Source organism: Corapipo altera, unplaced genomic scaffold, assembly GCF_003945725.1.
Source record: "Corapipo altera isolate COAL_440 unplaced genomic scaffold, ASM394572v1 126, whole genome shotgun sequence".
Classification (NCBI taxonomy): domain Eukaryota; kingdom Metazoa; phylum Chordata; class Aves; order Passeriformes; family Pipridae; genus Corapipo; species Corapipo altera.
This window is the reverse complement of record NW_020884937.1, coordinates 3,836,523-3,850,248: the sequence shown is the minus strand read 5'-3', so window position 1 is coordinate 3,850,248 and position 13,726 is coordinate 3,836,523. Positions and strand designations below refer to the sequence as shown.

General features: G+C 46.8%; 1 protein-coding gene across 2 annotated transcripts in view; it reads right to left on the bottom strand.

Annotated features, from left to right (window-relative positions):
• Positions 1 to 12,315: 12,315 nt before the first annotated feature.
• TMIE (transmembrane inner ear) overlaps positions 12,316 to 13,726 on the bottom strand; it is a 10,931-nt gene continuing 9,520 nt past the window's right edge. The window contains exon 4 of one of the 2 annotated variants that reach the window (XM_027660675.1): positions 12,316 to 12,572. In XM_027660675.1, the coding sequence (XP_027516476.1) occupies positions 12,466 to 12,572 (107 nt within the window). In that variant the 3' untranslated portion in view covers positions 12,316 to 12,465. The remainder of the gene's footprint in view (positions 12,573 to 13,726) is intronic. The other variant, XM_027660676.1, reaches the window with a different exon arrangement.

Below are 13,726 nucleotides of genomic sequence, written 5' to 3'. Positions count from 1 at the left end.
AAGTAAACCATTCCATGTTCTTTCCAAACCTATCTAAGTTTTGGAAGTCCAGCTCACTTGCAGAAAGATGTGATTTTTCTCCACAAAAAACCTCAACTTTTAAACCATTTCCCCCCCAATTTCTTTGTGTTGGAAGAACAAGGCCTGGAAATTTGAAGCGAGAAGCTCTGAAACACAAAGTTTTAGGAAAAAAGAGCACCCCCCAAACCCATATTATTAAAAATTATTTAAACAACTGTCACAACTTCTGGTCTGGGAAATTTGACATATCTTTTGTATTCAAATCCACCACCTTTCTGCTCAAGACAGTTAATTCCATGTCACAGCCCCAGTGTTGGATCAGCATTAGATTTGTATCTAATCTGTTCTTAAAATCCCCAAATGAGGGAGATCTCAACGTTTCATTACTCTCATTATTTGGCAGAGGTTGGAATGAAAAGATCCTTAAGGTCCCTTCCAACCCAAACCATCCTGGACAAAATGAGCTTTAAATTCCCTTCCAGCCAAAACCAGTTGGGATTGTAGGATTATATTCCCAAACTCACACTTGAGATTGACCTTTTTGACACCCCCCCCAAAAAAACCCTCTGTGCCAGTCAAAGCCACTCCTGTTCCTTGCATGGGGTGAAATATCCCCATGGAACACACGTGTCCTGGGAAGTTCTTCCTGGAGCTGGAGGGCTGGAACTCCACTCCTCAGGCTGAGTTTGCTGTTCCCTGAGAGTTTGTGTTGCCCAGGACACGGAATTATAGAATTCCAGGATGGTTTGGGTTTTGGAAGGGACCTTAAAAAAAAAAAGGGACCCTGGCACGGGCAGGGACAGCTTCCACTATCCCAGGTTGCTCCAATTCCCATCCAACCCGGCCTTGGACACTTCCAGGGCCCTTCCTTGGTTTCTCCCCACCACCAGCTCAGCCCAATTCCCCCCTCAGTTCTCACTGAGAGAGAAAAAGGAGAAGTGGAAATGTCTGTTCAGCCAGAACCACCCAGCACAAACATCCCTTGGTGTGTCCCCCCCCTCATCCACGGATCTGCCATCCCAAAAAACTCCCATTCCGGCCGGGATGGGACTCGGGCCCTGCAGAGCAGTTCTGTCCCTCCCCCAGCTCGGAGAGGCATCAACCAGAAAGCCACAGAAATGCAATGATTAGTCTTTATTTCTCTACACACAGGGCATTGATCCCAGGGGCTGTTTTATGGGATGGGGAGGAGGGAAACGGGATGGGGGAGAGCGGGACTGGGTTGCATTTACAAAGTCGAGCCCTGTTCTGGCGAAAATCGAAGTTCCTGTGCCTTTCCTTCTGGATCAGACTCCCTGTCCTCTCACAGGAAGCCTTAATAAAGTCTCCTGGGAGGTTTAAAATGAGATTTTAAAAAAAAATCACGACCCCCAGCTGGCAGGATTGGCATCGGGGAGCTCCGGCCCCGGGTGACAGCGCGGAGCCAGGGAATGCTGGAGAGCCCATAAAACAACCTCGTTAAACTGCTCTCCTGAATGCCCTGCCTATGGAGAGAGCCTTCCAGGAGCTGCTCCCTGTCTCTGGAGCAAGGAAGAAGATGGGACTGGGTTGCAGAGCAGAGCAGTTGGAGGTTGGGATGGAGGGAGAGCAGAATTCCTGAGGCAGGAGGGACAAACGGCACGGCCCAGACCCTCATTCCGAAGCACAGAGCTGTCCTTTGGCTTCAGGGAGTTCTGTCCCAAATCCATCCCTCTTTTTTCTGAGGAACAAACACCCCAGAGCTCCCTTGGGCACCACAGGCAGGCTCTGCACGTGGCAAGAGGTCTTTGGGTGCTAAAAACAGCACCCAAACTGCACTTCGGGGTGGAGACACCACGAAGGGTCTTTGTTTTTGGGAGACAGCAAAGCAGGACCAGCCACTGAAGAGCTTGGAGGAGCTGATCCCAAAAAAGGCTGCAGAGCCCAGGGAGGGAGGGAAAGGTGCTCCAGAGGATTGTAGGAATAGGCTGTCCACCAAAATCCAGTATCCTTTCAATATTATCCCTTCCATGATTCCTTCAACTGGAGAAGTTCTGGGAAGACCTTTCAGTGCCTAAAGGGGCTCCAAGAGAGCTGGAGATGGACTGGAGACAAGGGGATGGGGTGGTGGATAAAGGGGGAATGGCCTTAAACTGAAGGAAAGTAGATTTAGGTTTAGAAATTAAGTAGAAATCCTTCCCTGTGAGGGTGAAGGGGCCCTGGCAAAGGTTGTCCAGAGAAACTGTGGCTGCCCCTGGATCCCTGGAAGTGTCCAAGGCCAGGTTGGATGAGGCTCTGAGCACCCTGGAAGGTGTCCCTGCCCATGGCAGGGGATGGCACTGGATGATCTTTCAGGTCCCTCCCAACCCAACTCATTCCCTGATCCTATAAAAATCAGAACACAAAAATCTTTCCACCTCCTTTTCCTTTTTCCCTCCTCTCCCCTCCGAGCCAAACGAGCTCCCCCAGCCCTGGGTCACCTCTTTAGCTCCTCCCCAGCACTTTGGGGAGTGCAAACACGGATTTCTATTGTGTCCTAAATCCCAGGATTTCTATTGTGCCCCGTGACCTCCCTGCTCTGCCAGGCAGTTTTACGGGAAGAGGAGATCGGGAAGTTCGGGGAGGCCTCGCCACTATTATTTTAGATCAACTCCCTGGAGCATTTTTGGAAGGGGAATGTGCCTAGATCAGCACTCAGGTCCCATCTATTGTCCCCTGTTTTGTGTGTGACATTCAGCAGAGGGGTTTTTGTGCCCCCCAAAGGAGTGGCTTTTGTGCTGTGTGACATTTCTGAACCCAAGGGAGTCTCAGCTCGGGGACTCAGCACACGAAGGAGATGAGGTTTGTTCAGCCAGAAAAGTCTCTGAAATGAGGGCAGTGCCCTGGAAAACGCCATGTGGAAATCAGGGATAATAGAGAGAGCCCCAGTTTGTGTCCCTGGCATCTCTAAGGCACCGCAGGGATTTGGGGGTTCTTGCTCCATAAGGGGGATTTAGCTTTTGTAGGAACGTGCTGGAAGCACTACACCTCCTCCAGGAAACAAAAAACAAATAAAGAAGGAAAGAAAAAGAGTGTAAGGAGAACTTTTATAGCTCTTTATTTGGAGAAAAAAAAAAAAGCCCTTTTTTTTTAAGCCTGAAAAACTGAATCTCTTTAAAGTGTGTCAGTAACAGAAAGCCCAACCTGAGCTACAGACGAAAAATGCAGGAAATAAAAAGGAAAAGCTGCATGTCCAGGTCAGGAAATAAAGAGGAAAAGCTGCATGTTCAATTCAGGAAATAAAGAGGAAAAGTTGCATGTCCAATCCAGGAAATAAAGAAGAAAAGCTGCATGTCCAATCCAGGAAATAAAGAGGAAAAGCTGCATGTCCAATCCAGGAAATAAAGAAGAAAAGCTGCATGTCCAGGTCAGGAAATAAAGAGGAAAAGCTCCCCCTCCAGGTCAGGAAATAAAGAGGAAAAACTGCATGTCCAGGTCAGGAAATAAAGAGGAAAACTCCACCTGCAGGACAGGAAATAAAGAGGAAAATTGCATGTTCAATTCAGGAAATAAAGAAGAAAAGCTGCATCTCCAGTCCAGGAAATAGAGAGAAAAACTCCATCTCCAGGTCAGGAAATAAAAAGGAAAAGCCCATCTCTAGTACAAGAAATAAAGAGGAAAAGCTGCATGTCCAGTCCAGGAAATAAAAAGGAAAATCTCCATCTCCAGCCCAAGAAATAAAGAGGAAAAGCTCCATATCCAGGAAATAACTGGAGAGTTGATCCTTTTTTAGTTTTTGGCCACTGGAAGGGAAAACTCCCACTTTTTTTCCCAGCTCTGCCTCAGGTTTGGGCCCCCACGTGTGCCCTGGTGGAAAGGGGGGATCTCCCAATCCCTGGGATGAGCTGTTTGGGTCTCCATGGGATCCCAATTTCTTCCCAAGGGAGCTGGGCAGGGATAATTCGCCCTCTGAAGGCACAACCCAAACAATTGTGACATTTAGATGTGTGTTAGATAAGAACCAGCAGTTCTCAGTTAAAGTCCCCCTGGGGAAGGAAGGAATTAAAAAGAGGGGGGGGGGAAAAAAAGACCTAAGTTTTGCCTTGAGAGCTGGAATTGCTCCAGATTTTATTTTTGGGAGCCATCCTGGCATTCCCAAGCAATGGATGCACCTCTGGGTGGTGTCTCCTGGCACAGCAGCACTGAGGAGGTTTTCACTAAACACTAAAAGCAAAACCAGGGAGGAAAAGGGAGCAGGAGGAAAATTATGGGAAAATAAAACAAGGACAGAGAAAAGAATCCTTTTCCAAGACCTTCTTTCCCAAATAAAGCAGGAATGAAGTTTAAAAAATCAGATTTTCCTCTCCTCCCGTCGTCCTGCTCATCCAGAGTCTGGATTCCCACCAAACTCTTGGGCTGGTTTAAGTTTTATGACAACGTTAAGTTTAAGACGACTCTTTTTTTGATGTCTTTGCATCAGGGGTGACTTAAACCACCCTCACCTCAACTTTTATTTCCTTAACCAGCGGGAGAAAAACACCTGGAAGAGCTTCTGGCTCAGAGGGATAAACCAACGCCACGAAAAGTCCTTTTTTAGGCAGAGGAGTTATCAAAGCCAGGCTTAATTTCACACACCACAAACAAGCATCGGCCACCTCCAAAACTTGCCTCCTGACGTTCCAGAGGTAGAACTCGGGCCCCTCTAGTGGAAATCCATGGAATACGCGGAGCGGGAGATCCTGCAAGTTATTCCTTGTCCAAACAAACACCGTCAGCTCCATCCAAACAAAGCGAGGACACCGAAATTCCCACCTGGATATCGGAGCCTCGGGGCTTCAATCCCGCTTTGGCCCCCCCCCCCCTCTGGAATTTGTGGTTGGACGGATGTTTTCAGTTTGGATCCCCACTATTCCCTTTTAAAAAGTTTGGCACCCCCGCAGGGGGGTTTTTTTTTTTTTTTTTGGCTTTTTGTTTTTTCCTCGGTGCAATTTCTCCACCTGGTGGTGTCAAAAAACAGCTCCCAAATCACATTCCAAAGATGCTCCGCTCCAGGGATGGGATTTTACAGCAATTTTACACCTATTTTACACTTATTTTACATGTATTTTGCATCTATTTTACGCCTTCTGGCTTCCAGGTTCCACCTGAGCGCTGGAACACACGAGCCAAGGGAAAATACACCTGGATTTGGGACTGGAAATTCACTTCCCTCTGGGTCCACCTCAGGCACCAGGACTGGATTTATTGGGAAGGAAGTTTCCTTCAATCCCAATTAATGCATTCCCAGTTTTCCACCCCCACACTGGCACTCTGATAACTCAGAAACAACTTCATTTCTCCCTCAGGTGACCCTGTCCAGAAGATAAACATATATTTTCTATATTTTTTTAAAAAAGAACATCTTTGTTTTTATCAGTAAAAAATGCTCCCAAACCTCTGTTAGGGATTTGTTAGGCAGGACGATTCCAGAGGATAAATATATATATTTTCTATATTTTTTTTAACAGAACATCTTTGTTTTTATCAGTAAAAAATTCCCCCAAACTGCTGTGATCTGATCCATGAGATTTTGGCAGTAAGGAATTCAGATGGATTTTAAAGTCTCAGCTATCCCAAAGCAGGATTTGATTTTTGATTTTTTTATGATTTTATTTAATTTACTTCCCTCCATATCCAGGCACCAGGATGGGATTTGTTGGGCAGGAAGTTTCCTTCAATCCCATTCCCTGTTTTCCACCCCCACACTGGCACTCTGATAACTCAGAAACAACTTCATTTATCCCTCAGGTGACCCTGTCCAGAAGATAAATATATATTTTCTATATTTTTTTTTAAAAGAACATCTTTGTTTTTATCAGTAAAAACTGCTCCCAAACTTCTGTTAGGGATTTGTTAGGCAGGACGATTCCAGAGGATAAATATATATATTTTCTATATTTTTTTTAACAGAACATCTTTGTTTTTATCAGTAAAAAATTCCCCCAAACTGCTGTGATCCCATCTGGGAGATTTTGGCAGGAAGGAATCCAGATGGATTTTAAAGTTCCAGCAATCTCAAAGCAGGATTTGATTTTTGATTTTAATGATTTTTATTTAATTTACTTCCCTCCATATCCAGGCACCAGAACGGGATTTGTTAGGCAGGAGGTTTCCAGAGGATAAATATATATATTTTTTTACATTTTTTTTAACAGAACATCTTTATTTTTATCAGTAAAAAATTCCCCTAAACTGCTGTGATCCCATCTGGGAGATTTTGGCAGGAAGAAATCCAGGGAAGGTTCCAGCAATCCCAAAGCAGGATTTGATTTTTGATTTTTATGATTTTTTTGGTGTGAGATTGGTGGTGTTCGTACCAGGGAGGAAGAGGGGGGTAAGGAAAGAACTGTTTTCCTCTGGGATAACGAACTTCCAAAGGGAAAGGGTGGATTTTCCTCCGTGGAGATTTTGGCTCGGGAATAAACCTGCTCCTCTTCCCTCTCACCAAACTGAGGGAACATCCTCACTCTGAATCCTAAATTAATGGCACGTGATTCCAGCCTTTTTCCCACCCAAATCCCAGCTGGATCCCATCCCAGAGCTGCTTGACCTGAGACTGGAGTTCCCAAAAATCCCCAGGCAGTGCCATCCCTGCACCCAGGCAGGGAATTCCGTGTTAAAAATCCCTCTTTTCCTTCATTTGCTTCGTGATTCCTGATTAAACAGGGGCAGAACAGCAGGAAGCAGGGAATGGAATGTTGTTTTCCCTTCTATTCCATCTGAAAAGGTGGATAAAAGTCCTTTTCCCTGTTTTCTGTGTAGCCCAGAGTTTGTCCTGAGCCACAAACTGCACACCTGAGACCTCTCAGGTTCAGGAGGGGATTAAAATTCCACCTGGAAGCTGCAATTCCCCCTCACCTTCAGCCTTTGGAAAATCAGGATTGGGCTGAGATTTGGGATTAAATATCATGTCTGCATGTCCATATTCCCATTTATCACAGAGGGTCATGGAGAGTGAGGGCTCCAAGCACTTCTCTGTCACGGGGGGCAGAATTCCCAACCCTGATTTCCCTCTTCCAGGGCAGGTCATGCAGTGAACTGGCATTGCTGGTGCTCTTCCCAAACATTCCTGTGGTTGGGAATATCATTCCCATCCTTGCTCCTCAAGCCTTACCCCACCCCTTAAAGACTTCTGGTGTTTTGGGGCTTTTTAGGAGCTGAAAGACCCCATTAATGTGTTTTTTATTTTGCTGGGGTTCGTTTTCTGCCAGGGAAAGAAAGGGGAAGGAAAGGTGGGACGAGGAAAAGTGGGACAAGGAAAAAAAGATGGGGCAGGGGAGAAATGTCTTTGCAGTGACAAATCAACTCTCTGTCCATGGTGAAACCACGGGGGGAACAGAAAACACTTGGATTAAAATCGATCCAATTCCTGAGGCCTGAGGAGAATAAAGGACTGGAGAGAATTCCCTCCTTATCCCATGGATAAATCCATGCCAGGGAATTATTCAGAGTTGATGTATCCAGCAGAGAAAACAGGGAGAATTTTACTCATGGAACACCTTGCAAGCTATTCCTAATTAGCTCTTTAGCTAATTACCCCCTGGCTGTTAATTTGAAGGGGTAAATTGTTGAGATTTTTACAGAAAACACACGGAGAGAAATGTTGCTCCCAAGAAAACTCCTCCCAAGAAGTTTCCAGGAGATGAGAGGAATAACAGCCACATAAAAGTGCAGCAAAATCCCTGGTTTAGGAGCAAAATAAATCCAGGGATTCATCCAGGGGTCACATCCCCTTCATCCCACTGGGATCTCGTTGCCTTTCCCACGGGGATGAGGAGCTGAGGGCAGGCACTCCCTGCAGCAGCAGCAGCTTGATTTATCCCCCTGGATCTTTCATCACCAAAAAAAAAAGAAGAAAAGGTGAATAAATCTTCTGGAAGAGATGATTTCTCCGTGTTCCCTCCAGCAGGCATCTGAGAGGGAAGGAAAACTTCCTCCCAAGTGTCCAAACCACCTCTCAGCAACCACTTGGAGAACTCCATTCTTTGGGTTTGAGCATCCAGAAATTCCCCAATCCCTAAAATTCCCCCCATGCAAAGCCTGTTTAGGAGGTGAGGAGTGCAAGGAAATACTGGGATCAAGGGTTGGACTTGATGATCCTGGAGGTCCCTTCCAACCCACCTATGACTGATTGAGGTCCTGAAGGTCCTCGAGGAGCACAAACTGGAGCTGAATCTTGTCCTCCTGCGACTTCAGAGCTTCCCCTCTGCTCATTCCCAGGGTTTTCCAAAGCCCTCATTCTCATTCCAGGTGCAGTTTGCTTCCCATGGTTGTTCCCAAAACTTGTAACTCGGTCTTCAGAAGGGAATAAATCCGGATCCAGTGGCACTCAGCAGCTGGAGCACATGGACAACCACGTCCTGGCTGCTCCCAGCTCTCCTCCCACAGGAATTTGCCCTCCCAAAAAAGTGCCAACCCTGTCTGCCAGCAAGGTCACTTCTTCTTTGCTGGGGCCTTGGCATTCCCAGCAGCCTTCCCGTTGCTTTTGCTGCCTCCTCCTGCTTTTCCTGCTTCACATTCCTTCTTCTCACCCCCTTGTTTCTTGTCGCTTGTGTCCTTTCCCCCTTTTTCTCCCTTTCCTCCTTTTTCTTCTTTTCCTCCCTTTTCTCCCTTTTCTCCCTTTTCTCCCTTGTCTCCCTTTTCTCCTTTTTCTCCCTTTTCTCCCTCTTTCTTTTTGCCCCCATCCTTCCCTTCTTTCTTGGATCCTTCTTTCTGCTCCTTCTCCCCATCCTTCTTCTTGGTACTTTTGGATTCATCTTTCTTCCCCTTGTCCACTTTTTCAGACACAGTGGGAACTTCTTCCTTTTTTTCTTCTGCAGCCTGAGCTGTTGGAAGGATGGAGAAAAAACAAACAAACAAACAAACAAACAAACAAACAGGAAAGGAGTTAATTTGTGTTGAAAACAGCTGGGAAGAGCTCAAAATTCCTGATCCCTGCTTGGGACAAATCTTGGACAAAGGGAAATTACTTCTACTGGGGTTTTTTTCCTCCTGGTTGCTCACTGATGGGCAGCTTTTCATGGCTTTGTTTTGAGAAGATAATGGGATAAATAATAATAATAATTTCAAGAGCTGATTTGTGGATTTAGTGGAGGAAATGGCTCCTCTTGGTAGGAACTGATCCATGAATATTAAAACACAATCCATAAGCACTTCCCAACAACGACCTGGAGTTGTCTCCTTCCACAAAGAAGAACAGAAACATCTCTTAAACAATTCAGGACAAACCTGCCTTAGATTTGGAGTTTTTTTGGGCTTTTTTAAAATTATTTCTTTGTCTATGAGCTGTGTCTCCTACAGCTGAGAGTAGGGATTCTCCTGGGAAGTTGAACATTAGGTTTACATTGGATATTAAGAATTAATTCTGTATTATAAAGGTGGTGAGGGACTGGAATGGATTTCCCAGAAAAGCTGTGGCTGCCCCTGGATCCCTGGAAGCGTCCAAGGTCAGGTTGGAGCAACTTGGGCTAGTGGGAGGTGTCCCTGCCCATGGCAGGGGTTGGGATTGATGAGTTTTAAGGTCCCTTCCAACCCCAAACCAATCTGGAATTCTCTCATCTTGCATTCAGTGCCCACAGCTCAGCTGAGGAGTCTCCTCGGGGTCCCGCTGCTCCCTCAGACTTTAATTAATCTGCCAAAGGATTTGAGAGCAGAAAACTTTCCCTCATTTTTCTTATTTCCCTCCTCCTTGAAGTGGCTCCATTTCCCCAAAGGGCTTCTCAAGTCAGAGGTTGATGCTCTGAACTCTCATCCCAAGCAGCAACTTGGCACCTCAACACTGCTCCTGTTTCAGGGGTTTCTCCCAGAAAGTTTTCCCTTTGCTCAGGAAAGATGTAAAGTTTGGGAAAATCAAGGGAAAACGTGGTGTGACCTTCGAGGGAAAGGGACTTTGGACAAGGGAATGGAGGGACAGGACAAGGGGAATGGTTTAAACTGAGATGGAGTTGGGTTAGATGGGATATTGGGAAGGAATTCCTGGTTGGGAGGGTGAGGAGGGACTGGAATGATTTCCCAGAGAAGCTGTGGCTGCCCCAGCCCTGGAAATGTTCAAGGCCAGTTTGGAGCAACCTGGGCTAGTGGAAGGTGTCCCTGCCCATGGCAGGGGGTGGAATGAGATGATCTTTAAGGTCCCTTCCAACCCAAACCATTCCATAATCTGCCATTCCATGATTTTTTTACATTCACCAAAAACATTCCTTTAATATGGACTTTATTTTAAAGTGTCACCCTTTGGCCTTGGGAACTGGCAATTCCTTTGTCCAAAGGGGAATAGAACAACACAGACCCTTCCTTACAATCCCAGGGGAAATCCTGGAATCTCATATTAAAAAAAAAAAAAAAAGGGAGAGGGGGAGGAAAAAAAAAAAAAAGGAACCAACCCAGCCTGTTTTCTGCTTTCTGGAAGAATGTGATAGAAACCAGGTGAACTCCCAAAAAATCAGCTGGAGCAGCCTCAGAGTAGAATAGTTGGAGATCTCCCAGGATGTGGACAGAGCAAAGGCCAAGTCCTGCTCGTTCTTCTCCCCCAGGCTGGGAGGGAGAGCACAAAAAAAATCAATTTTATATCATATTCTATCCCCTTGAACCCCTAAAAGCCCATTTAATTTATTCCCAGTAAAAGGGCTCGTCCTACATGACACTCCCAAAAGTGCATGGAGAGCCAGTTGGCACCTCCAATATTCCCAATAAATGTGAAGTGGAGGGAAAACAATGCCAAGAAAGGAGATTATTTCAGCAGTGTGATATATTGGTGGTTGGTGGCATTTGACACTCCCAGCAAACCTGAAAGCATTTCCATGGCCACTCAGGAATTCCAAGAGCTCCAGTCACCCCTCTGGGGTCATCCCAGTGGGATTTTAGGGAGAGGTGACAAATCCATCCGTCGGATTTAACGAGCTCACGGATCAAGGGGAGCTGCCAAAGCCAGCGGGGGACTCCTGGCAGAGCATCCCACTCTGCTCCCAGGGAAAGAGCAGCCCAGAGCTCTGCAGAATTCCCGTTGGAATGCTGGAATCAAGGAGGGAAACGGTTTTTGGGGGTTTGATCACACGAGGCTTTGATTGGCTCGCGGCGAGCAAGGCCTTTCAGGCCTCCAAAGTCAGAGCCAGGCAGGAATTTTTAAGGCCCAGTTTCCCTCTCCCGCTTCCAGCACCTCCCCTGGGGTGAAAGGAATCCCATCCTTTTGATTTTCCACCAGGAATACGGGGATAAACTCTGGATAAATAGTGCTGTCACGCTCTTACCCCACATCCATCTGCATGGACATGGATAAAATACTTATGGAGAGGTGATTCCCATTCCAGGACCAGTTCCTTCAGGGCATTTTGGGAAGATTTAGATCTGCCAAGTCCAAGAGGACCAGAAACTCCATGAATTATTATCAAATATCAGCAGCCACTCAGCAATATATTATCCATCAACCTCCTACCCTGCACCGGGACCACAATTCCGGAATTCCCAAAGCGTGGCCGACATTTAACTGGATAAAAGGGGATTTCAGGGAGGTTCCACGGTGCAGCTGATGCCCAATAAATGCCCAATAAATCGATTTCCCGTGCTCATTTTTTCAGGAGTTCCTGCTGTAATAATTCCCCGTGGCCTCGTTAAATCCACACCCAATATCCAGCCCTTGGATGGAGCACATGGATGTGTCCATGTGGGATGGAAAGGCTGCTTAGAGGAGGTCCAAAATTTCTCAGTATTCTGGGGTGAAACAACCAATTTGCTGCTCAAATACCCTTTCTGCCTCTCCTGGATGTTCTCATCCTTCATTTATTGGTTTTCCAGAAGTCACAGCTTGGCAGGAAGAGGACGGGGCAGCAAAGGAGGGAATTTGGATTTCTCCCATCTCCAGGCACGTTCCTTCTCATCCCCTGGGATCTGCTGGGAGCTGGTCCTCACAGGGGCAGAATTGGGACATTTGGGGCAGTGAATCAAAGGATGCTTTGATTTCCTGCCCCAAATGTGGGCATTTTCCACGTGGGATTGCTCAGACAAGGTAAGACTCAATCAACCACGCCTTGGGGTGACCTTGGACTTTAAAGTAGGTTAAATTTAAGTGTGTGGACAAGGGGTTCTCCCTGCCAGTTGGGTTCTGCTCCGGAGAGGGGTCTGACCATCCTCAATTTATGGTCAGGTGTCAGGACACCTCTGAAATCCTGATCTTTGTGCAAGTTTTCCTGTTGTTAAACTCTTAGTTCTGCGTTTTGCTGGTGTAGGACTAAACTTCTACAGTTCTTTCACCTGCCTCTTTCCATGATCCATGGAAACACCAGATTTGGAACGAAGGAAACTCGCAGTTTTTAGGAAGCAGCAGGTCACAGGGTTTGCAGAGCCACGGGAAAGAGAGGAAAAAACAGCTTCTAAAACCGGAGAAAAGTGCAGAAAGGAGAAGCAGAGAGTCCAAGGGCTGACGGATCCCAGCGGAAAAGGGAAGCCACAGACAGACAGGCAGGAGAAGGCAGATCCCTAATTTCCTTGCAGGGCCATTTCATCCTCTTCTTGCAGCACAGGCAGGGAGTTGAGAGGTCTGGGCTGGACATGACCAGAGAGAGGAAGGAGAGTTTCAGTAGAGCCTGTGGCACAGAACCAGGAGAGGAGAGTGAGAGCAACAGAGAGCACAGCTGGGAACATTCCTGCTCATCCCAACACGGATGGGGAACGTGGAACTCCAGCAACTCCTTGGTTTTTTTCCAACTGACATCCCCCAACCCGAGAGCTGGGCCCTAAAATTAACCAGACCCTCCCTCCTTGGAAAATTGAAACCTGAATTCCTTGTTGCACTCCACAGATCCCTGGAAGGAGGTTGTAGCAGGGAGAAGCTTGGGCTCTTCTCCTGGGAAACACGGGGTGGGACAAAGGGAAACGGCCTCGGGTGGCACCGGGGAGGTTCAGGTTGGATATTGGGAAGAAATTCTTCCCTGGAAGAGTGGTTAAACATTGGAACAGGCTGCCAAGGGAGGTGGGGGAGTTCCCACCCCTGGAAGTGTTCCAAAACCAGGTGGGACTTCAAACTATGGCTTAAAGGTGGGATTTGCTCAAAAGCTGGACTTGATGATCTTGGAGGTCTTTTCCAACCTTTTTATGATTTCCAAGGACTTGTACCAATGGAGGAAGTCCCTTTTATCCAAATGTCTGTGTCTGCTGCCACAAATGCAGCAGACAAATGTTGGGAGGGGGTTTATCTGCAGATAGGAGGGGTTTAATGGTGGACTTATCCCAAGGGAGGACCTTTGCATTCCAGGCAGAAAGCAACCTGCAGGTTTAGGCTTGTCTTAATGCCACAGGTTTTACCTCAATGTTGGGAGGGGTCTGTCCTCACACAGGAAAGGTTTATCTCAAGGACCCACAGTGACCCCCCACCAAGGCAGGACCTTCTCAGAAACCAACCCCCAGGGGAGGAGGTGTTCAAAAAACAGGTGGATGTGGCACTTCAAACTACGGCTTAAAGGTGGAGTTCGGTCAAAAGCTGGACTTGATGATCTTGGAGGTCTTTTCCAACCTTTTTTCTGATTTCCAGGGACTTGTAGCAATGGAGAAAGTCCCTTTTATCCAAATGTCTGTGTCTGCTGCCACAAATGCAGCGGGTTCAGGTTGATCTTAACATTGGGAGGGGGTTTATCTGCAGATAGGAGGGGTTTAATGGTGGACCTACCCCAAGGGAGGACCTTTGCATTCCAGGTAGAAAGCAACCTGCAGGTTTAGGCTTGTCTTAATGCCACAGGTTTTA